This window comes from Numenius arquata, chromosome 20 (assembly GCF_964106895.1).
Source record: "Numenius arquata chromosome 20, bNumArq3.hap1.1, whole genome shotgun sequence".
Classification (NCBI taxonomy): domain Eukaryota; kingdom Metazoa; phylum Chordata; class Aves; order Charadriiformes; family Scolopacidae; genus Numenius; species Numenius arquata.
Window position 1 is genome coordinate 3,876,194 of NC_133595.1, and position 27,828 is coordinate 3,904,021.

The following is a 27,828-nucleotide window of genomic DNA, read 5'->3' on the forward strand; positions in this document are numbered from 1 at the left end:
TACTACTTTATTTCCACAGGCTTTGTTTCTCCATGATCACTGAGGTTTTTTTTTTTCTTTTCCCCCAAGCACACATATGAAGAGGCTGAGAAGGGCTTTGATGAGACTTTGGCCAAAGAGAAAGGAATGAACCGTGATGACCGAATCCATGGTGCCTTACTGATCCTCAATGAGCTAGTGAGGATAAGCAGTATGGAGGGAGAGGTGAGCAAATGAACGAGATGAGGACTATGGGTTTTGGTTGCCAGATTGACGAGTTGCTACACATTGAGCAACTTGGTCTAGTGGGAGGTGTCCCTGCCCATGGCAGAGGGGTTGGAATTCGATGATCTTTAAGGTCCCTGCCAACTCTAACCATTCTATGATAATCAATGTTTGGAAATACTCCATTGTGTTTGAAATGGGGTTGTTGGGCTGAAAAGTCATCTGAACATGGAGTCAGAGCACCGATTATCACAAATTGAAGTGTGTCAGAGAAATAACAACGACAAGTTTGGGCTGAGTAGATATTGAGCTCTGGTGCTATTGACTGGATTAATTACAATGAAAAACATTTTTATATAGACTGAGGACTCTCTGTTGTATGTTTTGCTGGATTTTGCTTAGTTGATGTTTTACAGCCACTTGGATATCAATTATACAGGATGCTGCTCAGGAGATTTATGTTGGGAATCTGTTATACAGATACTACTTTGAAAAAAAAAAAACACAAAACAAATGAACACGTGTTTTTCTACTTTGTCCAGCGCCTTAGAGAGGAGATGGAAGAGATCACTCAGCAGCAGCTTGTGCATGACAAGTACTGCAAAGACCTGATGGGCTTCAGTACCAAACCTCGCCACATCACTCCCTTCACTAGCTTCCAGTCTCTTCAGCCCTCTCAGTCAAATGCTTTGGCTGGTCTTCTGGGATACAGTGCCCACCAAGGAATCATGGGTTTCGCAACCTCCCCTGTCCCAGCAAAGTCTACATTGGTAGAAAGTCGATGCTGCAGGGATCTAATGGAAGAGAAGTTTGATCAAGTAAGTGGTCTTCAAATTGTCTACCAAAGTTTACAACACCAGTTCTTGTAGAGCAATTGTCCTCTGTGTCCTTACTTAGGAGGCAATACTGCCTAGTATTGAATGAGGCATCAAAACTCATTAGTATCCTGGCTTTTTCACCGTCTCTCTTGGAGCAAGTGATTTACTTTCTTTGGAAGCAGTCTTAATTATCTGTCTTTCTGATGAACTCTGAAGCCAAATGTCAGTAGAATGCCTTAAAGCATCCAGGTAGTAAACATTTGTGTGTTACTGCCAATGGCCATCCTTCAAAGCCAAATCTGTCTCCTTTCAGGTGTGCCAGTGGGTTCTCAAGTGCAGAACCAGCAAAAATTCTTTGATCCAGATGACAGTTCTCAATCTGCTACCACGGCTGGCGGCTTTCCGTCCTTCAGCGTTCACAGGTGACAAGGCAGACGGTTGGATGTTAGAAGTGTTGCTGAAATTGTGCTGGAAGTTATCCAACTCTCTTTGGTCCAGATGAGCTTGTGCAGGCAATGCAGCAGTACAAATGTGGTGCTTGTAAGATGAGTGAATTCCTTTGTGGGAGGACAGTCTTTTTTTTTTTTTTTTCTGAAGAAGTGTGACTTGATATCTGATGCCAAAGTGTTGCTCTCATGGGGAAAATGGATTGAAAACTAATTTCTGAATTCTGTGATCATAGGAGATAGAACCTCCTTTTTGTTGTTTTGTTTTTTTTTTTTTCCTCAGTATGTCAGACTTAGGGTTGAACTCTGCTCTCTTGCTCCTACTCAATGTATCCCAAATATTATCAGCAGATTTGTTGCCCTTTTTCCCTGTTGCAAGTGCCGGGGGAAATATCAAGTAAAAATGGGAAATACCTGCTGGTTGTAAAGCAGTTAAATTGATTTATCAAGCAAGCTTAGGAGAGTGTCAGAGTTGGAGTCAAGTCACCAAGCTGCTCTAAGTGTGTTGGAGCAACTTCATGTTGTTATTCCAAATTTCCAATCGATCACTATAAAAACAAGGTGCTTGGATCTTTTTTGTGCGTAGAACCTGTTGCAATGTCTTTTTTCCTCATAGCTCTTTTATTTTGGTGATTTTTTTTGTTGTTGTTAAAAGAAAGCCGCCTGGGTTTTGAAAATTTTATTCTATGGTGACATGTGTTTGCCGCTGCTCATGTCAGCAAATTTGCTATGGCTCTGTTCCCTAGTTTTATACTTGTAAAGGTTTAGTTGCAAATGTTGATGTAACTGTATAAACCTAAATGAGTTCCAATATCTGTGTTGCTCTCTCTTTTGGGCAGCTGATCAGTATCTTCCAGACACCATGAATCATGTTCTCAGCTGTGTGAAGAAGGAGAAGGAGCGAACAGCAGCCTTCCAGGCCTTGGGTTTGCTTTCTGTGGCCGTGAGGTCTGAGTTTCAAGCCTACCTGCCAAAAGTCCTTGAAATCATAAAAGCAGCTCTGCCACCAAAGGACTTTGCCCACAAGTAAGTATGTGAGGGTTAGAGGAAGAAACTGAAACACTTGTTCTTTGTATAATTTTTGTGATATGGGATCAAATTATTGTATTAAATCAGAGGTATTTCTGTAAGACTGATAACACAGAGGTGAGAGGAGGAAAGATGTTTGAAAAATAGCGGCTCCTCTTAATGAACTTTTATGTGGTCCCTTTCCAGGAGGCAGAAGTCTGTGCAGGTTGATGCCACAGTCTTCACCTGCATTAGTATGTTGGCACGAGCCATGGGACCCAGTATCCAGCAGGACATCAAAGAGCTTTTGGAACCTATGCTGGCTGTGGGCCTGAGGTACGTACATGGCATGGGAGCGTATTTTTCTGTTAGCCACTGGATGGCATTGTTGTCCATACAGAATGAGACCTTGAAAGTCTTCAGATTGAGAAGGAAGATTATTGCTTTTAAATGATCTTTCAGAAGATCAGTATAGCTGTTTCAGAAGAATACGTTTTAAGTGTTAATGTGGCTGTTGAGTTACTTAAGAGCATTGATCTCTGTGTGAAGAAATCGCTTTGTAGAACAACTAGTGAATTCAAAACCAATCATCTCCTTTACTTTCCACTACTCAAGCACATCTGGCAACAGCATGCAGAAATTTAGAAAGCCTCTGAAGGGCAGCAGATTTCTGCTGTATCAGTTTGGTAGGGAAGGAGAATTGAAGCGCTGAATATTTGCTCCAGCTTCTTTCACCTGACAGTTCCTATCGGAAATTTCCTAGCTCATGAAGCTGTTAGTATGGGGGAGTACAGAGAAAAGTATCCAGGTAGCACAAGCTGTTTAGATTAATGTTGCCATCTGGAAGAGAATTTAGTTCATTTTGTGTCTAAAAAGCACAAGTATAAGGAATCACTTAGATTTGTAACAGTATTCTAGCAATAGTGCCTAATGCAGCAATGTGTGCTGCAGTCCCGGCAGTTTCCTCACCAAGTTCATACAAGAAGGTCCTCTCGTGTGGCTGAGTTCACATAAGGATCCCTGTGCTCTGCTGGACGGTGTTGCTGTGATGTGTGAATGCCCACAGTTATCTTCTGATGGACAAAGTCATAACCAAAAAGGTGAAGCTGTTTCTGTTCTGATGACTCTCTGCCTGCTTCTTGCCCTTAGCCCTGCTCTAACAGCGGTGCTGTACGACTTGAGTCGCCAGATCCCTCAGCTAAAGAAGGATATCCAGGATGGGCTGCTGAAAATGCTCTCCCTTGTTCTAATGCACAAGCCTCTGCGACATCCAGGCATGCCGAAGGGCCTTGCCCACCAGCTTGCCTCCCCGAGCCTCACCAACATCCCAGAGGCCAGCGATGTGGGTAGCATCACCCTTGCCCTCCGAACTTTGGGTAGCTTTGAGTTTGAAGGTAAGATGAAATAAGGAAGCGGGGGGGCGAGGGGTATGGGATATAAACACTGCTGCATTGGAGTAGAGTACACATAGGAGAAAAACCCTGAGACCACTGTCTTTAAACTCCTCTTCCCTAGTTAAGACCAGTAATTGAGGTGTAAACCTGTGTTTAAACTCTCCATCTTCTTCTTTCTAGGGCATTCTCTGACTCAGTTTGTTCGGCACTGTGCAGACCACTTTCTGAACAGCGAACACAAGGAGATCCGGATGGAAGCAGCCCGCACGTGCTCTCGCTTGCTCACACCTTCTATCCACTTGATCAGTGGTCATGCCCATGTGGTCAGTCAGACGGCAGTGCAGGTTGTGGCTGATGTTCTCAGCAAACTGCTTGTGGTTGGAATAACTGACCCAGGTCAGTGTGGGGTTCCGAGAAAAGGGTTCTCCTACCACATGTTAATGTTAGCATGTGAGCAGGTGATATTGTGAAGGTTGTGGCAGAATTTGAATGCATTTGCCACTAACCTAAGCTGTTATTCTTTATAAATTAAAAAGGTCTCCCAATTTCTCTTCCCAGATGTTGATTTTTGAGGTATTAATAGAACGCTAGTGCAAAATGCTCAAACTGTGCCTCGGTAATCCTTTGAACTAGGTAGAGGCCTGAGACTTCTTTTGCTGTTCTGTGTTGTGGCCTTCAAATTTGTTGTGTGGGTAGGGATTGGTCCCTCCTATTCAATCTTCCTACTTGATTTTTTTTTTTTTTCACTTGATTGCAACCTTTCAGTTGCAATATGGTAACTTGCAGTGTTCTTGCAGACCCTGATATACGTTTCTGCGTCTTGGCTTCTCTGGATGAGCGATTTGATGCTCACCTTGCCCAGGCGGAAAATTTGCAAGCTCTTTTTGTGGCCCTGAATGATCAAGTGTTTGAAATCCGAGAGCTGGCCATCTGTACTGTGGGTCGCCTGAGCAGCATGAACCCTGCTTTTGTCATGCCTTTCCTGCGCAAGATGTTAATCCAGGTAATGAGGAGGGATGCCTGCAGTGAAAATAGAGTACTTGCTATTGAGATTAAGGTGGTGTTAAAGAACTGGGCTATCTAGCTGTAGTGAGTATGTGGGAGAGTGGAGGAAAATCTCCCTTTTGGAAAATACTTATTACCCAGCTTAGTAGGTTTCAGGAAGTCTTTTTGGTGATAAATGTTTGGACTGAAGCTGTAAGGATTTATCAGAAAGGAAAGGATGGCAGTCATCACCCCACGTTCATCATGCTGGAGTGTTTCCAAGTGTATTGAGGAAGAGTGTTCTGTGCTTCTTTTAGGTGAATGGATGGCACCACTTCATAAATGTAGATGGCTTTGGAGCCATCTATTCAGTTTTATGCTAATTAATTTTAGCTTCATTTAGACATAAATGACTGGATGGAGTGTAAGTGTAGAACGCCCTTTACAAGTGCTGAGACTGCTTTTTCTTTCTGTTGTCATTGGACAGGAGAGGAGGAGATCCAAAGAATTTCTGCCTACCTTTATTTTCCTTGTTCTTATGCTTCCATTGTCTTTTCTGCAGATTCTAACAGAGCTGGAACACAGTGGTGTTGGCAGGATTAAAGAGCAAAGTGCCAGGATGTTGGGTCACCTAGTTTCTAATGCTCCACGCCTCATTCGTCCGTATATGGAGCCTATTCTTAAGGTAGAGTCTCTGTATGTTTCCTGGTGACTTTGGAGTGAGATGATACCACACGTGGATATGTAACTGTCAGGAACTGAAGTTCATTTGCTTCATCATAGCAGGAAAAAATCAGATTGGTGTGGATGTTACCCACAGTAATGCATGTGTGTGACATTGTAGCCTAACTGGATTCTGGATTTGCATAAACTTAGTGAAATTAAAGTTTTATTTACTTTTGAAATGCTCACCATGATGTGAGATGAGCCCATATGGAATCAATTTCGGTATAAACACAAGGAAAGATAATTTTGAGTGCTGTGTATACAGAAAGGAGCCTTCTAAACACATCCGTCTGTCACCCACCAGGCGCTAATCGTGAAACTGAAAGATCCTGATCCAGATCCAAATCCAGGGGTGATTAACAATGTCCTAGCTACCATAGGGGAGCTTGCACAGGTAAGGATACTGCAGGTACCTCTTTGCCATGCTTGTCAGCTGTTAAGCTTTTGGCAATGCTAGATGAAGGACTTGGATTTTTGTCTTTCGATAGGTCAGTGGGCTGGAGATGAGGAAGTGGGTGGATGAGCTCTTCATTATAATTATGGACATGCTACAGGACTCCTCCCTGCTGGCTAAAAGACAAGTAAGTGTTTGACAATTACACTAAACTTGCCATCTGCTGTGACCAAAGCTGTAACGAAATATCCGTGTGTCCCATCATAGCTGCTAAAATGAACCATTAAATCTCTCAAGTCTCTCTTGTGGAGTGTACAGTCACATTTGTGGCACAGGTCAGGGATTGCAGTGCCTGTCTGTTGTGATATAGTACAAAATTGTGAAAGGAAAAGAATCAAGAAAAAAAAAAAAAGGAAACAGTTTTTATTGGAAGGCTTGGACTTACTGAATTCAATGCCTGTTTGAATTGTATCTCTGAGTGAAGGCAATTATGGCAGTCAGAGTCTAATAAATTGTTGATTATCACTTTACTATTGCTTATTAAAAAATGCTCTTTAAAGAGAATTTCAAACCATGGACTATGGTTTGCAGTGTGATCCTAAAATGCTCAAAAAAAACTTTGCAGAAGTTGAATGACTGATGGATCAGGAGTCATAATAAATTCCCTGGTCAAAACTAATCTTCTCTGGTCTTGATCTTTACAGGTGGCTCTTTGGACACTGGGACAGCTTGTGGCCAGCACTGGTTATGTGGTGGAACCGTACAGGAAGTACCCAACTTTGCTGGAGGTGCTTCTGAACTTCCTGAAGACTGAGCAGAATCAGGGCACCCGTAGAGAGGTACGAACATAAACCTATCACACAACCGGTTCTAAAAGTTTTGGGGGGACAGAGAGCTGTCAAATAAATGAGTCTGTATAGATTTGGGAGGGGGGAGTGGGGGGCGGGGAGGGAGGGGAAAGATCATTGCTGTGGCTGATAGAAATACAGTAAGCAGAATTAAAAGGGTGAGTGTGTTCAGCCAGTGAAATGGCCTCCAGCCATTTAATGGAAAGCATTGATGTTTTTTCCAGGCAGTCACTTTAGTTCTAGATCTTCTCTTTAAGCCTCAGGACCTTTCCAAGCATGTGGATTCCTGTATTGACTTTTGCCTCGGTGATGAAGTTCTGATGAATTTTCTTTTTCTTTGTCTTATCAGGCTATTCGTGTGTTAGGGTTGCTGGGTGCTTTGGACCCTTACAAACACAAAGTCAACATTGGCATGATTGATCAGTCACGAGATGCTTCAGCTGTCAGCCTCTCAGAGTCCAAATCCAGCCAGGATTCTTGTAAGCATCTGAATTTCTTTCAAGTGAATAGCTTTATAATCTACAAACAGGTCATGATATTTTTGTTGTTTTTTGTTTTGTTGTTACCGGTTTGTCTCCTCTTCTTAACAAATTATTAGTGTACATATTTTCATCTAATACTTGGGTGCTCCTGAATGCACCTAATAAGAGGGTGCTTCAAGACCATTTAATATGTAGCTTGTGACCCTGCCTTCTCTCTCCTAGCGGACTACAGTACCAGTGAGATGTTGGTGAACATGGGAAACCTCCCTTTGGATGAGTTCTATCCAGCTGTCTCTATGGTGGCACTGATGAGAATTTTCCGAGACCAATCCTTGTCCCAACACCACACTATGGTAGTTCAGGCCATCACCTTTATTTTCAAATCTCTTGGGCTGAAGTGTGTGCAGTTCCTGCCCCAGGTCATGCCAACGTTCCTTAATGTAATACGGGTTTGTGATGGTGCCATCCGAGAGGTGAGTGTACCAGGGACCACTCCTCCTTCCTTTCCCGTTCCACTGCCTTAAAATAAGGATCCATTTTTTAAAAGAGAATGCGACTGGCTTTGGGCATTGCTGTGCTATGTGTTGCTGCCAAGCATGCTGCAGAAGTGAGGTTCAGCTCTGCTTCTTCTCTCCTGTGAGCATTTGGTAGAATATTCAATGGAAATGTTTTTTTCTGCTTCTTATTGAAACAGCTGCTTCTGAGCATAATCCTTAGAAGGCCAATATTTTATTCTGTTTTTTTTAATCAAGCTGGTCTTGTTCAGGAAAACAGCCTGTGCAGCTTCCAGAGCTTTCAGTGATCTCTGCACTAATGTACTGTTGCAAACAGTATTGTTAAATAATAGAGGTAGATTCTTTAAATTTCTGATGCAACCATGTACTCTGGCTCATCTGTGAGAAGGAAAATTCAATTTGCTACAGTCTGCTAACATTCAGAGCAGTGTGGGTGGTGATTCCACAGCAGTGCTTTCTCTTCCCACTTAAGTTACAGTTTTAGAAGGAAACGAGAATTGTGTGAAGATATTAATGGGCTTAAGGTTCACCTAACCAGAGACGGCTCCTGTTTGCCAAGCCTTTTCCTCAGGCGGCTGAAATCTCTGGGGTGGGAAGGGCAGTTTGGATTAGTTACTGGTACTGTGTTTTAGAGGTGGGATGGGTGCTCCCTTAGCAGAATCCCAACCCTGCTATAGAACCGCTGTTTTCTCCCAGACTGAACTACTACTCAGCTTGGAAGGAAAACATCTCACACGCCTGGGTTGGCCGAACTCCTAGACCTGACTGATCTAACTTGCTTGAAAGCTATGCAGTTGTGCACACTCTGTTTAAAAATTTTCAGGTAAAAGAAGATGGTGAAAGTGTACTGGGGAGAAGAGCTGAGGTGGGTACGCGTGACACTAAAGCCTAAAGGAGGCAGGTCCTTGTCCTCTATGTAAGCATCCTCTCACGGCACCAAAAAAAGGCACAGTGCAGGAGCTCAGGGTTCATTTTTGGTAAATGTACTTGTACTGCTTTCACTAAAGTAGCTGATGTTCTTTCTTATTAGTTTTCATAAAAATCTGTTACCTCTTTTTCTGAGCTCCACTTTGTATTTTGTCACTATAATCTTCAAATACTGCATGAAGAAATCAAATTTTATATATGATAACTTACATTTTCCTATTTTCCTGGAGGAAAAAAGACTCTATACATTTATTTTGTGGACAAAGTGATTTAACCCACTTTATTTCCTACCAATCTTAAAAGTAAATTCATTGTCATGTGTGAGTGCTAAGATTGTATTGGAGCAAGAGGAATTGAAAAACTGTCATAGTCTATATATTATATAGTTTATATGACAAATAAAATTGTCTCAGTTAAAATTCCTCTATGGTACTTCCAAAAACGTGTGATATTTCTGTCAAGGACCAAACTCTCTTCCCCAGTAACTTTTCACCAATATATCTTGGTGGGGATGGGAAAGAGTACAGAAAGAGTATCTTAAAAAGTGTACCAGTTTGGTTTACAGGCAGAGGGAAAAGGTTAGGGGCTACATTTTTGGCAGCATTCTTCAAACCTAAATTACAAAACTCTGTAGTTGAGGTATTTGTGCTCACAAGTCTGTTCTGACACTATAATTGCTGACACATTACAGAATCACAGAATCACAGAATCACAGAATCTTAGTGGTTGGAAGGGACCTTTGAGATCATCGAGTCCAACCACATTAAAAAAAAAACAAAAAAAAAAACAAAAAAAAAACAAAAAAACCCACAAAAACACACAAACAAACAAAAAAACACAACACAAAACCAAACAAACAACAACACCCCCCCCAAAAAAAAAAAAAAGCAAGCAGCATCCATCAACTAAACCCCACACACAACACCCCACCACAAACCAACAATCCCGGGCACTAGAGCATGCCCTGAAGAGCCACGTCTACACGTTTCTTAAATACCTAAACCTTCATTTGTGTGTTTTGACTGTCTGAGGCTTTGAGCTCATAAAATTTTTGATGCAAGTTGAGGTGGGGGGGAAAAAACAAGCAAAAAAACCCCCAAAAACATCCCCTCACACACCACACACACACACTCCCCAAATCGCTGAGCTGAAGCTGCCAAGAATTTAGCCTCAGATTTTGAGCGTATAGGAGCTATGCATGCTGTTTGTTTGGTAAATGAGCTTGCAATTGGCCTGTGAAATGCCATCTGGTCAGTACTGTGTTGATATTTGAATAAGCTACATTGATCACTATGCATTTCTTCCTTCCAGTTCCTGTTCCAGCAGCTAGGGATGTTGGTGTCCTTTGTCAGAAGTCATATTCGACCCTACATGGATGAAATTGTCACCCTGATGAGAGTGAGTACAGTCTTGAAGCCAGAATTTTGCTGTCAGAGAAGGTGGATAGTGTTTCTGTCATCATCAATCGTATAAATTACTTCATAAACTGATACGAAGTGCAGAATTCCATATATTTGAAGTAACAATTGTATTTTGAAATAACATATATTTGAAACAACAATATACGTTATTACTAGTAACTGCAATAGTAGCAGCTCTTAGATTCTGCTCGTGCCCGAGTTCTTTTGAGCACTTGGATCTTGTGCACTTACTACTTTCAGAAACATAGTTTTAGCAAGAGGTGTTTGGAGTTCATAGATAGGTGGTATTTCACTTCATTTTCACTTACTGTTTGCAAACACTTAGAAGGATTACAAAAAAACAGTTGCCTAGAGGTTGTTTTTTCAACAGCTATAAATATACTGAAGGCACAGAGTGTTTTAAAAACAGACCAAAACTGCCAATTTATATTAGTCTGTAAGGGGAGTATAGTTCTTCCCTGCAATCTTGAATTTATCTAGAGACTGCCCCCTACAGTTTGCTTTTATTGTAATTGGTACAGCTCAGCTGAAGAACTGTTTAATTTTTTCCCATGTTTTTTCTTCTCTAGGACTTCTGGGTCATGAACAACTCCATACAGAGCACAATTATCCTACTTATCGAGCAAATTGTGGTAGCTCTAGGAGGCGAATTCAAACTTTATCTGCCTCAGCTCATTCCTCACATGTTACGGGTCTTCATGCATGACAACAGTCAGGGTCGCATTGTCTCTGTCAAGGTGAGTGGGACTCTACCACAGCTGGCTTGATTTGGGTATTATTGAGGCAGGGCTTCTGCCACTTGTGTGTTGCAGGCAAGTGGGGTAGGTGCAATTCAGCAGTGGCTTGGTGTGAAACGATGCAGACAGTACTTTTGTTTAAAATGCAGGATTGAAGCAACTTTTCACTGGATACTGACTTATTTTAAACGAGTCTCTTTCATGACTTTGAGTCACATTGGGTCGTTTTCCCCTCCAGCTATTGAATGCGATCCAGCTCTTTGGAGCTAACTTGGATGACTACCTTCATTTGTTACTACCTCCAATTGTAAAGCTATTTGATGCCCCAGATGTCCCAGTGGTGGCTCGCAAGTAAGTGTTGGTGGCTTTGCAGTCTCTTTTTTTGGTTGTGATATCCAAGTTCTGCAGTGGCTGCCCTAGCCACATCTAGAATGAAATACTGCTTGGTTCCTTACATGAGTTTTCTCTGTATTAAATCATTATGAAAGGGTATTTTTGGCATCACAGCACTGTTACTAGCTTTTCTAGGGCATAGTCTGTTGCTTTCTGGTTCTCACCTGCCAGTATTTTAGTCAGTGCAACTTGCAAGCTGTCCTGCAAGTACTAGCTGCATTAACAGTGTTCTGGTGATGTGTTTTTCCTATTACTGTTGATGCCTTGGAGGACCGAGTGTGAATCACTTATGTATTTTTACATCCGTTTCTCCTGTCTTATACCATGAGAGATAAGTCCTCCCTTCTTTCTGCACTGACTCTAGAGCTGCTCTAGAAACAGTGGACCGCTTGACAGAGTCCCTGGATTTCACTGATTATGCTTCACGGATTATTCATCCCATCGTGCGAACACTCGATCAGAGCCCTGAGCTACGAACAACCGCAATGGACACCCTCTCCTCTCTGGTGTTCCAGCTGGGAAAGAAGGTAATATTCTTCTTAGGCTTGAAAACTCATAGAAAAAGGGACTGTCCCAAAGATCAAGGCTTTAAAGTTGAATATTTGCACTCATTCAATTTAAAAAAAACCAGATTTTTCTTTTCTTATTTGTTTCTGGAATCTGGAGTTACTGAAATCAAACTTTCAGAATTGGTTTCTTATAAGATCAATGAAACAAAGGTGGAATTTTACTGCTCTTGGTGAGAGTGAGTAACTAGCTTTTGGTGCATTCCCCTGACAGTACCAGATTTTCATCCCAATGGTGAACAAAGTTCTGGTGCGACACAGAATTAACCATCAACGCTATGATGTTCTTATCTGCAGAATTGTAAAGGTGAGTTGACAAGTATATAGTTGTTTGCATAAGGGCACTTTGGGGATGTTTTCATGTTGAAGCAGATGTAGCTGGAAACTTCCCTTTGAGTTACTTGTAAAATGAAGAGTGGTTGTTGCTGTGTTTGTGTGTTAAGGAGATTTTGAGATTGCATTGAGAAAATTATTGTCAACTGGTATCAAGTATTTCCTAGAGAAAAATCACTGCAAGTTCTAGGTAAGAACTTAAACTTGTAGCCAGTGTCATTACTTTTTTCTCAGTTGTTCTTAAATGTGGATTTACCCTATTTTTTCCGCAGTTTCAGGACTTAAGGAGACCTTGTTATCTCAGTATTTTCCATAGTATGTGCCACATTTTAAATATGCATAGCAGAAACTGCTATGCAATTTGATTAGTGTGAAACAAGCAGCACTGCTGTTCTCGGCTTACTAGTGACTCAAATGGGGAAGAGTGCTTGTTTTAAGGTGTATTATTTTGGCTTTCAATACTAGGAGGTAAAATTTCTTAAGAGTTACCTTGAATAGAAAAGGGTTATCATCCAAATCATTATAATGAAACACAGTTGTTTGCTGGGAGGCTGGATAGTGCTTTGCCTTTGTCACCTATTTGCCTTGTAGAAAATTGCTTTTGTATGTGTGGGTGTGATCTTCATTGTAAGCCATTTATTGTAGGGCTATACTCTTGCTGATGAAGAAGAGGACCCCCTGATTTATCAGCACCGAATGCTGAGAAGCAACCAGGGAGAAACCTTGGCCAGTGGTCCTGTGGAAACAGGTCCCATGAAGAAATTGCATGTTAGCACCATCAACCTGCAGAAGGTGAGACTGGAGCGCTGCACAGCGTGAGTTTGCTACTGAAGGGAGGAGCTGTTGTGTCACATCTAAGGATCTAAACTACATTTATTTACATCTTTTCTGTTGCCAGTTCTGTACAGAACTGAAGTCAAAGTAGCTTCTGAGACTCTCTTTAAAATTAGAAGGCGCGAAGCAACTTTAAAGATAGGAGCATCTGAAATACCAGACTACCAGACCAAGATTACAAAGTAATCTTGACGCTTTCTTGTTGTGTGAAGTATGAACCAAACTTCCTAGATCACGAGGAATCATCTGTAGCTTCTAGGGACATCTATTTCAGAGCCTCTGCCTTTATTCGTCAGCCACTTCTCTTATATCTTAGTGCTATATTGTCTTGAAGCCAGTATAGAACTTAACAGCTAAACACTAGTTAACTTGAACAGTTAATGCATGTATCAGTCAGCTCAGTAGAGGGATGGATTGGTTTGAAAACGCTGGACTTAAAAAGGTAATTCTAAACTCATTAAGTATTTTTAAGCTGATGTTTCAACAGTGGCTTCAGCTCTTGATGTATTTTTGCAAGGAAGGAATTATTCATGTTAAATACTTGGCACTTCATGACAGGAATACGCTTAGGGAAGATTTCTTAGAAATGAGGCTGAAGTACTGCAAATTATCTGGTAACGGTAATGGATTTCAGGGAATTGTAAAGGGAATCTCAGCAATGTGATTTGGAGCTGTAAAGAAGTAATGCTGCCTGCTGATGGATTTCTTCTGCTTTTGGTTAGTGCTTCATTTGGTAGTTGAATTGTCTTGCTTTTTAATGCAGGCCTGGGGAGCAGCAAGGAGAGTTTCCAAAGATGACTGGTTGGAATGGTTAAGAAGATTGAGTTTGGAGCTACTGAAAGATTCCTCCTCACCATCCTTGCGCTCATGCTGGGCCCTGGCTCAGGCGTATAATCCCATGGCTCGGTAGAGTAATTCTGTTTTTTTGAGAACACTTGAAATTGCAGATGCAAGCCAGATATTATAAGGAAAAAGAAAGTTACTTAAAAGCTCTTAGGTTATATAAATAGAGAGAGTTCCTGCTTTGGAAAAAATCAAATAGCTGGCAACTTCATTTCATTTCCACCCTTCCCACTTGGCTGCTCAATGGTGTGCACAAAATCTTTCAGTGGAATTCTGTATATTAGTCTATGAATAACATAAGGCACATAAAAGTGAAGCTGGAAAAACAGCAGAGTGTTAAATCGTTTCAAGGATCTACTGTGGGTGAATAAAAATGCCTGAGTGGAGTAAGTCACAGTGCATTATTTCTTATGTAACCCATACGTCTGGAGAAACTTGTGAGTTTCTGTAAGCAGTTGCCAGTTTATCTCTTATTGATGATATACACTTGTCATCTCTGTGCATGTGAATCTGACTAGTGCTGTTAGAGAAGTGTTCATTCCTGGTTTAATTTTGTCTTAATGTGAGTTTTATCACTTTTGAAATAGAAGGGCAAACAGCATGCTGAAAAGTCAGCAATTCCTAGGCAGGCAGAGGTAGTGCTGGCATCCCCCACGGATGCTCCACTCATCTCAAACCCATGCCACAGTATTTCTCCGCGGTACTGGTGGTGACAAGGGCTGTCACTGTATCTGTTTTTCATCACTTTTCCTCCTTCTCAAGGTTTGCCAGTAATGCAAACTCCAGCTGTTGCAGTCCTTTAGGAAGCACAGAAAAGACAAGTGTTGCTGAGAAATGTACCATCGTCTCTTTCACTACATTCACTTGTCATCTGAGACAGACTAGACCTGGTTCTTCATAGCAGAAGAGAAGAGCATCCTTGCTGCTATGAAGAGTTTGTTCTAGCCTAAAATACTTGCTAGGACGTTGCTAGGATAATATTTCTACTATTGTAGTATCTCATCCTATTATATATTTTTAAAATCCAGGTTTCGTTAAATATTTGGTACAGCTTTATAGTAGCTAATCAGTATTTGTTGCAGGCAGACATAAATGTAATTTGTAGCACTCTTTCTCTGAATAAGAAGGCAAGTTCGCTGTCAAATAGGCTTTTCCTCATGAATAATGAATCCCCACCTCTCACTCTCTTTTTATTTTCCTCCTCAGAGATCTCTTCAATGCTGCTTTCGTTTCGTGCTGGTCTGAACTGAATGAAGATCAGCAGGATGAGCTGATCCGAAGCATTGAATTGGCCCTGACTTCTCAGGACATTGCAGAAGTCACTCAGACACTGCTGAACTTGGCAGAATTCATGGAACACAGTGACAAGGTAGAAATGCAGTTAGACAACTCTTTTCTAGTGCCGGCGAGCTGGCTGATATCTAGTCTATGGAAAGGGTGTGAAGAGTCCATGCATACTTTCTTCTTTTTTATATTCATCCTGTTTTTGATGTGTGTGCTTCTCCCCAGGGTCCACTGCCTTTGAGAGATGATAATGGCATTGTCCTCCTTGGGGAAAGAGCTGCAAAATGTCGAGCGTATGCCAAGGCCCTTCACTACAAAGAGCTGGAATTTCAGAAAGGTCCCACCCCGGCCATTCTAGAGTCTCTCATCAGGTAGGACCACAACTGATGAGACTTCTGCTCTTGCATTGGTACCCAATTTAGGACACCATTAGGATGAATCTAGACCATTCTTAGGATTTCACTCGCTGCCATGAGACACTGTTGTAGGCTTACTGACTAGCTTGCAGACATACACTCCTCGCTGCTGAGTTCTGCCCTTCTATTATGTAGTTAAAATTGTGACAGAAGCTGTGGGAAATTGTGCAGGAAAAAGTGGAGTCTTCTGACTTCTACCTCTCGCCCTTCAAGTTCAATATGGGAAGTTGTGGAGTGACTGTAAGTTAGGTAAGGGAGAAGCTGACATTCTTAATTAAACTTTGTCATCAAATTCTGCTCATCTACCTTAGGTCTAATTCTTCATATGTCAAATAGAAGATACTATAACAAGAGTGTATTGTTTTCTGAGCTTTGTCAACAAGAAAGATATCAGCCTGAAATACCTGCACAGGATTTGGCACTAAACTACGTGTTTTAAAATGTGAATCTCAGTTTCATATCACAGAAATGTTAACTCTACCGTTTAAGATGGACAAATTGATTTTGGTTGAACTTTGTATACAGTGAGTTTCTCAGCCCTCCTAGGTCCTTGGTGTTGTGCTTTCCTGTTTTTTTCACCTCTTTTATTCTTTAATCTTTTGTCCTCTCTTGTTTTTCTGAGGAAAAGGTAAAATTTGGTGTGTTCCCTTTCCTGGCCTCAGTCACTTGTGCAGCTGTTTCTTTGTGTATCAAGAAGCAAGTTAAGGAGCAAAGACTTGAAGTAAAGCAGGATTAAAAAGGAAAGACAATTTATTAGAAATGAAAAAGTTTAGAAAACTTTAAAAATCCATTTTATAGACCACAGTTAAAATAGTTCCAACTATAGTTCCACACAGTTGAAATTTACAGTATGAATAGTCAAACATATGTAAGGCAATTCCCGAGATGGCTTTATCTCCCATTTCACACAAGACTGAACAATTTAAATTAGATTCAAACTCTCTTTAAGGAAAATAAAAATAGATATATTAACTATAACTATCTTTTCCAACATATTCAAACAACGGTATGGCTACAGGAGGAGTCTTTTTCTTTAACTGTATTTTTTTAACACTGTTATATAAGGGAGAAACATACTGATCTTTGAAATAACATCTCTAGGTAACTTGTAATTGGAGTAGTTTTCAGAATAGATTTTAATATTCCTTAGCACAGTACGCTAGCAAACATTCCCTTATATTTGAATAACTTTTGGCCCTTATGGATTCTCTGGTGTGTACTAGTGTTTTGCTCGTGGATACAGTGGTTTTAAGTGTTGGAGTTGAGGTTTTTTGGCTGGGTCTGGATCTTCTTGCTGACCTGCTCTTTTCTCTTAGTCTTACTGACTTAAAGCATGCTTATATTCGAACCTGAACATAATTTGGTGGCAGCCCAGAAAGTTGCCTTCTAGTTTATCAACCTTTAGGTGATCTGTGGATAGGAATAAACATCACAGAGCATATGGGACAAATCCTTCTTCCAGGGTTACTGTCTGCTGGGTGCAGCCCCCTGTTGGGGACTTACTTGAGGCAGCAGCAGGAGATGGCAGTAAAGCTTCATGAGAGAACTTGGACAATACTAATTAATCCAAAATTTTTGAGCTTCATTTTTTTCCTCTATGGGAAAGTAAGCCAGTTACTATACACTGAAGAAAGGTGCATCAAGGACACTTCTGACCAATTCCTCTGGTTTGAAATGAGTATGTCTTTTTTGTGTGTGTGATTGGAGTCCCTCTTGGAAGAAGTTACTCAGCAATGCTTACTCTAGATGCTGAGGGAAAGGCAACCAGGAGGCTTTCTTTTTTCAGTCCCTGCCTAGTTGGTTAATACTAAGGCAACCCACTAGTCACAATGCTAGTGAAAACACACCAGTGGCTTTTCTGAAGGTGTTGTAAGTGCGTTCTGTCTAATCTATTCCAACACAGTATTTTTCCCTTTGGAAAGAGTCTTAAGACAAAGAAATAAGTTTGAGCCCTGATAACACTAGTGGCTGTGGCTGGTGCGTAGTGTGCCTTGGTGTTTGTGTGTGTATGTAGCCAGTATGTAGCTGTTGCAAATACTTGATGAAATGAATAATTATTTGGCTGATTTTGAGCTGTCCGTTGCCCACCTTCTGTGCAGTGGCATCATGTAGCTGTACAATCAAATATTGGTTCCCTCTATGGTTTGAAATCCTCTGGCCGGATTTTCATCTCAACTCTCTTCAACGAATAGGTTGATCCGTGCCATCCATACCAGGTGATGCCATCCATGTTCTTGGTGTGTTCTCCTTTGCGGTAATAAACGCCGTTCAGATTGGAATCTGTGCAGCAGTTATACCAATATCCACCTTTTCGGAAAACAAATTAATAGATTTCTGGTGAGCCATTTACGTAAATTAGGTATGTTTTGTATTAATAATAAGAATTATTGCTCTTTCCTGAGGAGAGGGACCAGAATGCAGCATTTAATCCCTGGAGCCTATGGCCCTAATAGCTGGGATTGCAGGTAAATTCAAAACTTAACATAGATACTAAATACATAAATGCTTTACAGTTACATGGTCAAATTAGTCCAGTAGCTTTCCAGTCTGTTTCTCTTTCCTCTTAGAATATTTCCTCAACGTGTTTCTGTCTCTGAGAATTAGCATAGGAAACAGATCTGGGTTCTTAGGCAGGGCATCTTAAGGCATTTAAAAGGTCTCTGGACTCTGCAAATAAGCTGCGCTACTTTATTGAGACTGATATCAACAATCTTATTTGCATGTCGTGTGGGTGCACAACGGGTAAATGAAAAATAAAGGGCAAGACACAGTGAAGACAATTATCTTTGTGACAGACCTCATATAAAGATAATAAATTGAATGAAGAGAGTAACCTCATTAGAGGCTCTTAATAGAGTAGGAATAAAGATTAGAACTCAGGTTGAACCTTGAGGTGCGTGTAGGATAATATAGGAGAATAATTACAAGTCCCTAATGCTAGAACTTGAAATCTCATAAAAATATAATATAAAAATAAAAACCTTATAGATATGCAGGAATAACTTCCTGCATGACTGAATTACATCAGCATCTGAGATAGTCTGTATTCCAGAATTGGTGACCTCTCCCTTGATTTGCCATCCAGATGCTATTTACTAATTACTTGGAAAGAAGGAGTCTTGGGCTCTCTACAAATGACCCACGTAGCTCTCTCAGGACAGGGAGACGTTTATGTGTGTTTTACCTTTACGGAACTGGGCACAGTCATCCACGCACTTGTCATTGTCCTTGTCCTTCGTGCTGAAGGCTGTGTTGTTGTGGTACCTCAGGGAATCACGCCCTGTGTTGCCAGTGTAGTTCCCCACAAAAAGACGATAGCTATTTATTTCATTGCTCAGGGTGAATTGCTTATATTGCGCGTAGCGTATGTTACCTTCCCAGTCCTGCCATGGAACAATGAAATAGGTCCTGTTAGAATGGTTATGGAAAGGCTTCATTGTCTGTAGTTATATACACTGTATGTCATATATCTTTTCTCAGTCCTAGATTTTTTCAAGAGTTTTTTTCTGTCTCAGACTGCAGAAACTTATCTGTTAAGGCTAAGAAACTTTCCCGTTTCATATTTCCAAGTCTTATTTGCACTGGTATTAAACAATATGTTTGGAAACCTGGTGCGCAGCTCTTGGATTCAGCATCCTTGTCTCGGTGTGCTGCCTCAAAGATTTTTTTTTTCTTTCTGAGAAGTGATATAGATTTAGATATAAAGCCTTTCAGCTCACTTTTTCCTTTGTACATATCCCATCCCTCAAAGCTATTTTATGAGCTGTCAACTAGTCTAAGTCAAACGCGAGCCTTTAGTAGACCATAGAAACTGTTTTGGGGTAATACAATGCAAACTCTTTTGTACACGGGCTGTAAGAAGCTCTGCAAAAGGAGAAGACTCTTGAGTCTCTAAAACTTTGAGGCATCTCTGTGAATCTTTAAATCTGAGGTCAGCAGCTTGATCTCTGTCTGCAGTGGGTTCCACACGATTCTCTAGAGCCCCAAACATTCCCTAAGACACAATCTGTGTGCAGACAGAAGGTTGTCCTACTGACTTTGCGCGCTGGATAACATAATTCTGTCTTGTCCTTGAATGTATCACTAGGTCCATCCTTCTCTTGTAATTAAAGCATGCAAATTCTTTGGGCCCTCCTGTAGAGATAGGAGATTGTATCTGCCACTAGAGAATCGCTTTGTACAAAAACCCTTTTGCTGCTGAAATTGAGAGCTTATTAATTACCTCCAACTCCACTCGCAGAACGGTGGGGCGTCTTGAAAGTCGGTAGATATTTTCATTTCCCAGCCAAAAATCTCCCCGAATATTGCCAAATCCTTCCCTGTATTGTTTCCAGTCCCTATTGAAAGATGTCAAACCAACTTTCCGTCTTTGGATGAGAGTCCAGCCACCTCCATCTGTCTCCATGTCACAGAACACCTAGAACAGGAAAAAAGGCAGTGTTTACTTGTCAGTAAGCTCAGGAAGGCTCAATTCTCCTAACATAGGACAAGATGCTGCTCCAGATTTTGCAGCTTGATGAAATTCCTATACTGTCTAAGTCAGTTTAAGTCATGGAAAAAATTAAATTAGGTCTTTTTCTGTTTTCCTTCTTAAATATACGCTCTTTCCTTCCTTAAAGTTTGCCTATGTAAAGACGCTGATTCAAAGTGGAGGGCATCATAACTCAGTATGTGCTCTTTTCATCTCTGTGATAGATAAGTATTTTGTTTGAAAAGACGTGTCATATACATTGTGTACTTGACATCCTTACCTCCAGATCTGGACTCCCCAAAAATTCATCAGGAGGCAGCTTGTAAACACCAGAGATTCGGTAGTTCCTCTGGTAAAGCGATGAGCAGTCGTAGACGGCATCTACTTGAATCAGAACCACAAAGTAAGAATGTGAACACCAAAAACAACTCTTCTCTAAGTGCGGTTTCTGTAAAGCTTAGTTTGTAGAACAAGGAGTAGTTAAGTGAAGAAGACTTCCCACAAGCGTAATGTTTTCCTGAAATGGTTTAGTTCTGATCTACAATTGCACTGAAAAAAGAGGCGGTAACGCTGGGGCTGTGATGTGTACTTTCCTTCTTGGTTTGTTTTTGGTTTTTAACCTCTCCTATCCAAAGAGCCATCTCTGCGTTCTCTTCACGTTGTGACTGTGCGTGTCTGTGCTGGAAGGCAAAAAGGTACAGATACTTGCTGTCTACCCCCAAATAATACGGCTTATCTGATAGAACGGCTGGGCCTGCTGCCAGGTGCCTGTTTTGGTAGTGTCCTTGCACAGGTTTGCCGATGAGGCGTATTTGCTCCGTGCTTTTTGTACTGGAGCCTGTGACAGAGATGATGGCTCTGAGCTATGGTCAATCTGTCAGGCTCCACAAGTCCCCTTTCCTCCCTGTGCAGGAGCTGGCTTGAAGATTGTAAAACACACAGCTGTTCTTCTGAGGAAGATAAACGAGCTGAAGCAAGACTTTATCCATTCTGACAGTTTTTAATTTAGGACAGACTAAATGTCTCTCACCTGGTGAGGTGAGACGTGTCTGTTTTAAATACCTTCTGGGCCAGTCAGTATATTATTGTGTTTTTCCCAAACCTTTATTATAGCTCCAAAGAAATTCGTTACGGCAAAATTTTTGTTTAAGACCTGCTGTAAACAGTGGTGTATCAAAACTAGCCAAGTGGAACTTTTTGTAAGAAGAATTTAGTAAATATATTTAGAAGTTTTTCCTTTGCGTTTAACAAAAAAAAAATCCAAATGAAGTCTTTTGGCACAGCCAGTCATCCCAGACAACAGCACAGTCTCTTTTTAAGGAATTTTTAAGCTTGTTGCAGTAAATTTCATGTTACGTGAACAAAAATGTCACTTTCTTCTAGAAGAAGTGGCTTTACAGGTAGCTGACCTACAAAATGTGCCTGCATTCCATGTTTAGTACAGGCCTGTGCAATCACTATGTGCAGTGAAATTTTCCCTCAGGGAAGAGAGAATTTTGAACAATTTAACTGTGTTCTGGCTGGGCTTGTATCACAGTTTGCATCTTGCATCATCTACAGCCTTGAATTTTTGAGAATTATCATTCAAATAATGGATCGATGCTCTTCTACTGTGGTTCAGAGCTTGTCATAAAGATACAATTACAAGTCTCCGGTAATGCTTGGAGAGCGTTTCTAATAGTTTTACCAACTTCTAGTCCCCTGTCAGCACTGTAAACTCGGAGGTTATTACTGCCAGAGCCATTCCCTGACGAAGCCAGCTCCCTTTCTTTTTGGATTGGTACCATAGTGCTTAGAAAATAAAATATTAGACTGAGTTCCTCACTACAAATACAGTACCTGTTTGGTTTTTCCACTCCCTGATAACAGACCTACAGATATTAAACTACAGCTGGATCTTTGGACTTTTGACAGATGGATTCAAACTGGTTTTCTCAGGATCGCCTGCCCGCAGAAGTACTTTAAGCAGAAGTATTCAGAATGCGTACTGGCTAATCACGTTAGCGGGACAAGCTAGCATTAAAAACTAGTCATTAGTTCGTTTTGGGCATTAAGAGGTGTATCTGGGAGCCTGGTGACTCCCTCCTTACCAGCGGAAGTTTGTGTGACCGTCTGAGCTGCCTGGAGTTGCATGATATCTATCTGGTTGTTCATTTCGGAGTATTTGCTCTCAGCATCGATGAGGCGGGACTCCATCTGCTTGGTGCTCCCTTCCAGCTCCATCACCTGCATCACCACGTTCACCCAGTCGCCCTCCTGCTTCTTGCTCAGCTCCTGCAGCATTTGGCTCAGGTTGGCTACTTGCAATTTGAGTTCCTTAATCTCATCGCAGCAGCCTGTCATCCTGGACTGTGCATTCCCATTGATCGTTCTCCTTTTAGGAGGCTTCTGCAGCAGCGCTGGGTAAATGGCCACAGAGGCAGTGACAATGCAGAGCCATGCCAGCTGAGCCGTGGATCTTGCTGGCATTTTTGCTTACAGCAACAGAAAACTTCCAGCTGACTGCGGGTAGTCTGAATGCAGCTGGGGTAGGTAGGAAACTTTCTGCAAGTGCTACAGCAGACTGGTACCTTGCTGTCTTCCAATGAAGTGAGGCTCTGAAGGTGGAGCCTGAAGAAGTAGCTTTTTTTTTTTTCCAGACCCCTCCTGTCAGAATCTATGCACTTTGGAAGTCTGTCTCAAAGCAACTTATATACTATTTTTCTGTTTACCTCCACCCCCCTGAAGCTATGAAGAGCTTTCTGGCCCCTCCCAGTTCCTCTGTTCATATCAGGTGTTTACAGGGTGAAACTGGAATAGTTTTCAGCCAAGAAAGATTGGGGAGAGCAGGAGAGAGTTCACTTGGTTCTGTCTTGAAGGGGTGTTGGAGAGGGCTAGGGAACGAGGAGAGTTTCCAGCAATTATTGCCTGTTGGATTGTAGCCCTCTTGGTGACTAATTCTGGCACTCAATAGCTTAAGAGTATTAGAAGTCCAGAGCGTGAAAAGGCTGGCCAAACAGGATGAGTTTATAAAAGTTCAAGGAAGGTAACTCCCTAGCAGGTAGCCCTTGCTGCAACAAGTCCTATTAATATATTCCCCAGAAGTTGTAGGGGGTAACTCTATGCTTGCAGTATTTATTAATGTAGAAAATACTGCAGTAAATTCATCAGTTCAGCATCTAATCCTCTCGCTGGACACTGGTGTCTCTGCACTATTTGTTTTGTAGAATTCAGTGCTGTTTTTTTAGAGATGGGATATCTGAGGATGGGATAGAAATAATTCTGCAAAACATGTAACTCGAAAAACATGCAACTCGAAAAACATGCCTCTCTTTAATTTTAGTGGACAAGTGACAGGACAGTAAGTAATGCTGAAAGACACTGTGCTTAAAATCGATGATATTTTTTTCTTGCAGTCAATGTGATCTGTCTGACTTAAGTATTGTGGAGGCCAGTTTATTAACAGGATTTTAGGAGAGGAAAATCTATTGGTAATTAAAATGTCCGCAGTTAAATAAAGTGTAGGTTTAGGAGTAAATCTTCAATCTTTAGACAGAGTATAGGTCAAGTATCAACTCAATGAGATAGCAACTTCCAATCTCCTCTCTTATATCTTTTATCAGTTCAAGAGTTGATTATACCTGTTTGATCCCAAAGTAGAACCATTTCAGCAATGGTGCAGCCTTCTGCAAAAGGATCTGCAACTTCTGTTCTAGATCCTTACGGATAAGGTTCCTTAGGGATAAGGTGTTTCTCCCCAGGCCAGCTGCTCTGTAATTGGCCAACATGTGGGTTCTTGCATCTTCCTGCAGAGATAAGAGGCAACGAAGGAGTAAATAGCTCATGTATCTGCTTCTGGGGTAAATGCCATGAAAGCTTCTTGGTGTCCAAGAAAGCCAAAGAAAGCTAATCTTGCTCCTTTTACAAAGAAAATGAGGAGAAATGCAACTGAGACATGCGATCCCATCTAGGCTTCTTTGGCTGATCCAAAGTGGCTGCAGGATTTCTGCTTAATTAGAAAAGATTAGAAAAGCCTTGCTGATCTGACATCCACTTGTAGAGAAATAGGAAGCACCATTTCTTGTTGGTGCGGTTTCTCTTCCTCCTTAGCTTTGTTACACTGGTTGCTAGATGCTTTGTTTCTGCCTCTGATTCACACCACAGCTGGGTGCTAGTTCTTCTGCAGAACCATAATGAGAGACCCCACGGGGTGCAAAGATTTAGGAGGATGAAAGCACCAAAGCACTGAAAGGGTGGAACATGGATTCAGATGTTTCATAAACCTGAATTTTCTTAGAAGAGGAAGAGGGAATCTTTTAGAGGAGGTCAGAATTGGAGGTCTCCAAACAGGCAGCATGAATGTCTTGAGTTTTGCTGTGGGTGCCTGCCTGTGGGCTGTACTTCAGGCAGAAACCGCTGTCGTCTGTAATATCAGCTGGTGAGGCTACTGTGTGGTACTGGTGACCTCAGATATTGCCAGAGATATGCAATTATGATTTGATTAAAGTACTGAGGATACCTCCACAGCAGACCGTAGGCTTCAGTCACATTTTTGTCATGGACATTCCAGAAACCTTCCATAGCAAAATTGCTTTTTATACTTCAGACCAGAAAGTGCCACTGCACACGGATGAAAGCCTGACCTTTTTGTTCTGCCTCTAATCCTGTCTGAGCCCTCTTCCAGCTGGAGCTTCTGTCATTCCCAGGGGCAAATTCTTCTCAGGCTTCCTGTGATGAGAAATGTGTTTTTGTCGAAGTTGGAACAAAGAATAGGACAGGCCAGACTCTGGCTTCTCCACCCCAAAAAGCCACCCTGCTAACACCCCCATCGTGTTACATAGGACTTTGATCCATTCTGCTGCCGCTCTCACTCACCAGAACTCTTTTATCTGTCTTGTACGGTCTGAATTTCACACACAGACATCACGAAGGGCAGATGTGGAAGAGGGGAGCCACTTGTAGGCTCATGCATACCCTCTTGATATAAATTTTGGAAGGATCCAGGATGCAGCCAGCCTCTTTGTTGCAAACAGATGTTACAAAACAGTACAAAAAGGCTTCCAAATCCCCTCTCTAAACTGGAGTATTTAATTGGAAGTGAGACAGCCAGGGTTTTATTTTGGGTTCGGTCTCCGATTTGTGTCTCATAATGCAAGCAATCTTTTTCTTTTTTTTGCATACTTTGATTTACCTGTTTTAAAACAGAGATAATACTTCTTTGTTCTCTCACTTTGTACTGTGTTAAGGGGGTGACAACAGACGTATTATGCAGGAATGGAAAAGAGCACAAATCTTCCCATCTGTCATTACTTTTGAGGAAGCATTAAGAGAGATTTGGGCAGACAGATCTCCCTTGGCAGGGACCTCAGCCTTAATGGAATTTGACTTCTTTATGAGTATTTGAAAGATGAGTCTTTCCTTGTTGCACAGAGAGCTGAGTGTAGTCACTTCGGCAGCAATCGTAGTGATGCCAGTCATTGCCAGATTGGATCAGCTGTACAAGTTGACACTCTGTAGGAAAACGGTTCCGCTGTTACGTGCTGCTGTACTTACAATTTGAATTCAGGATCCTGTTATGTTTTGGAAAGAGGCATAGTTTTGGGCATAGCTAGGGAGAAATTAGTTCTGTGACTGGAGTCCTATTTTCCTTTCCCCCAATACTGACAGAGAAACCCAGTATCATTTGGTCTGTAATACATTGCCATAGTTTTCCTCCGTTATATTTTGTATGTGGAAGCTAAAAAGCTGAGATCCTGATGTCAAGAATATGAGGCAAATCCTTTTTGACTTCATTAGCAGTGTAGTTTTGAAGTGGTTTGGAGAACTGAGTCTAAACATGGTTGCAGTTAGTATGTATCCCATGCTTAGAATGTTGGTTGATGTTACCAAATTCAAGTATATTAGTATTACTTGATTGGAACCAGAGATCTCTTGTCCCTGGAGGGCCAGATTAAATCAGCGATGGGTTTAAATGCCTGCCTTCTCTGGGAAGCTGTTCTGGCAGGTGTATGTGAAGTTGAGACACGAAGAAAAGCTCAGTGCCCTGTGGCTATTTATTTGGTAGCCAATTATTGCAGAACCCTTAATATGCATCCGGCAAATGCTTAGAATCTCGCATTCCTGGTGCTTGCTGAGATGGCAAAGGCTCTCGGCAGCTCTGCTGGTGGATTGCAGGAGTCCACGCTTTGTCGAAGCTCTCTGAAAAGCTGCTTTCCCCTTCCAGGAGGTGTGAAACCGTTCACCTCTGGCTTTGGAGATGCTTATGAATGTTCTGACCTTCACCTATTATAGTTTTACGGTAATGACTAAATCCCTTGTAAAGGCAAATAAAATTCCTGCCAGCAAATAATTATTGTAAATCTCTGAAGTTATATAGGAACAGGTGGAACAAGTGAGAGGGCCTGATGGGAAACAAAACACGGATACTTCCCACAATCATTTGTGACTTTTTTTTGTTTAATATATCCTTTCTTTGTATAACCAATGCACAAAGACTCTGGCTCTGCATCTCACCTTTTTCTGCTAAATATCTTCCTTGGCATTTTTTGTCTTTTCTGCCTGGAGTGAATCTGGTTATAGAATAGGCGATGCAAAACCTTTTGCAGCCCGAGCAGCAGGGCTGGCTAAGAATTTGATTGTAACGGTTTTCACTGCTTTTCCTTTCAAAGCTCGTGAATGTTTTCATTTGATTTGCAAGCATTTATATCAAGATTGGGAATTTGGCCAATTACAATGCCTGTGAGCAATGTGGTGTGCCCTTGCTGAAAAGCTGAAGGGGCTGCTTCTCTGGCCTGCGAGCAGTCAATCATCACAACTGTTTATTGAAAACAGCTCTCTGCTGGTATTGGTTTCTCAAACTTATTTGTTCCCAGCCTGGGAATAATTTTTAGTGGCATGATGGAAATGCATTGTTTTTTAAAGTTGTTTGGGGGGCAGTTGGTTGCTTTCCGAGGTTTGTTGAATCAAGGACTCGGGGATGCCTGAACACAAATAAATCTGTAGAATTGGGGAAAGTGGCCAACAAAGCCAATTCTCTTTGCCAGAGGATTATCTGTTCCCCAAAGTATCCACAAAGTAGCAGTGCCTTCCACTTCTAATCTCAGAAGCAAGCTCTCAGCACTTCTTCAGAAGGAAAAACAAGCTTGACTTAGGGTGTTAAAATCTGTCACATGAAGGAGCTTTCTAAACAAACTTGGGGAGACCAAAATAAAAGAGTTTGGCTTGTCTAGACTTTGCACACAAGCTGCTTTATTGCGAAAATAAGGTTTCTCTACCAAGTTTTGAGATGCTTTCTGGCAATAGGAAATGTGTGTGTTCCCTTGCAGACAGGCTTTGGGACCTCCCGAAAAGGCTCTGTTGAAAGACAGTTTTTCATTTTTATGGGAAGATGGGGAAGGGTCCAGTCTCTTACTTGTGAGTTCTTGAAAATTTAACGTACTTTGAGTGACAGAGAATATTGTTAGAGACCCTCTAAGATAATGGAAGACTGGAGTGCTCCCAGGACTGTATAAAAGAGAATATTTCTAGTAAACATTAGGCATTTGTACCTGGGGTTTGTGGAAGAGAAAAGTCCATCATTTGAGTGCTCTTCCTGCTGAAAACAGTAAAGTTGTTTTTCGGTCCCAGTTCATGTCTGCTTTCTGTTTAAATAGCATTTAAAATATGCAAGCAATAGGAGTATATTTCTCTTAAATAGTGTTTTTTGCGATTCTAGCTCAATGTGCTACATTTTAGTCCTTTGCACTTGCATTTTTATTGGATATCTTAATAATCGAACAGTAGGTTTATGTAACATTCCACTAGTA

General features: G+C 41.4%; 2 protein-coding genes across 3 annotated transcripts in view; one reads left to right on the forward strand and one right to left on the reverse strand.

Annotated features, from left to right (window-relative positions):
- The window catches only part of MTOR (mechanistic target of rapamycin kinase), a 67,047-nt gene that overhangs the window by 3,393 nt on the left and 35,826 nt on the right, over positions 1-27,828 (forward strand). Inside the window, exons 5-27 of the mRNA XM_074161773.1 lie at positions 70-204; positions 747-1,022; positions 1,336-1,444; positions 2,308-2,494; positions 2,684-2,812; positions 3,626-3,870; positions 4,051-4,266; positions 4,668-4,873; positions 5,417-5,539; positions 5,885-5,974; positions 6,069-6,161; positions 6,679-6,813; positions 7,172-7,301; positions 7,527-7,777; positions 10,058-10,144; positions 10,737-10,904; positions 11,143-11,255; positions 11,662-11,824; positions 12,078-12,170; positions 12,842-12,988; positions 13,794-13,936; positions 15,080-15,242; positions 15,383-15,528. Coding sequence (XP_074017874.1) covers positions 70-204; positions 747-1,022; positions 1,336-1,444; positions 2,308-2,494; positions 2,684-2,812; positions 3,626-3,870; positions 4,051-4,266; positions 4,668-4,873; positions 5,417-5,539; positions 5,885-5,974; positions 6,069-6,161; positions 6,679-6,813; positions 7,172-7,301; positions 7,527-7,777; positions 10,058-10,144; positions 10,737-10,904; positions 11,143-11,255; positions 11,662-11,824; positions 12,078-12,170; positions 12,842-12,988; positions 13,794-13,936; positions 15,080-15,242; positions 15,383-15,528 — 3,548 coding nt within the window. The remainder of the gene's footprint in view (positions 1-69; positions 205-746; positions 1,023-1,335; positions 1,445-2,307; positions 2,495-2,683; positions 2,813-3,625; positions 3,871-4,050; positions 4,267-4,667; positions 4,874-5,416; positions 5,540-5,884; positions 5,975-6,068; positions 6,162-6,678; positions 6,814-7,171; positions 7,302-7,526; positions 7,778-10,057; positions 10,145-10,736; positions 10,905-11,142; positions 11,256-11,661; positions 11,825-12,077; positions 12,171-12,841; positions 12,989-13,793; positions 13,937-15,079; positions 15,243-15,382; positions 15,529-27,828) is intronic.
- On the reverse strand, positions 16,308-22,706 carry ANGPTL7 (angiopoietin like 7). 2 transcript variants are annotated; one of them, XM_074161662.1, is made up of 5 exons: positions 22,135-22,706; positions 20,325-20,428; positions 19,796-19,990; positions 18,758-18,956; positions 16,308-17,880 (listed from the first exon to the last, which is right to left on the reverse strand). In XM_074161662.1, the coding sequence occupies exons 1-5, from the start codon at positions 22,511-22,513 to the stop codon at positions 17,711-17,713; spliced, it is 1,047 nt and encodes a 348-aa protein (XP_074017763.1). In that variant the 5' UTR covers positions 22,514-22,706; the 3' UTR covers positions 16,308-17,710. The 2 variants fall into 2 exon arrangements, with proteins under 2 accessions (XP_074017763.1, XP_074017764.1); XM_074161663.1 differs by having other exon boundaries at positions 17,711-17,880; positions 20,325-20,425; positions 22,135-22,513.

Coding starts and splice junctions, on each gene's coding strand:
- ANGPTL7 (XM_074161662.1), bottom strand. CDS start 22,513: ATGCCAGCAAGATCCACGGCTCAGCTGGCATGGCTCTGCATTGTCACT. Junction 20,429..22,134: donor GGTCACACAAACTTCCGCTG/GTAAGGAGGGAG, acceptor TTCTGATTCAAG/TAGATGCCGTCTACGACTGC. Junction 19,991..20,324: donor TGGGGAGTCCAGATCTGGAG/GTAAGGATGTCA, acceptor TTCCTGTTCTAG/GTGTTCTGTGACATGGAGAC.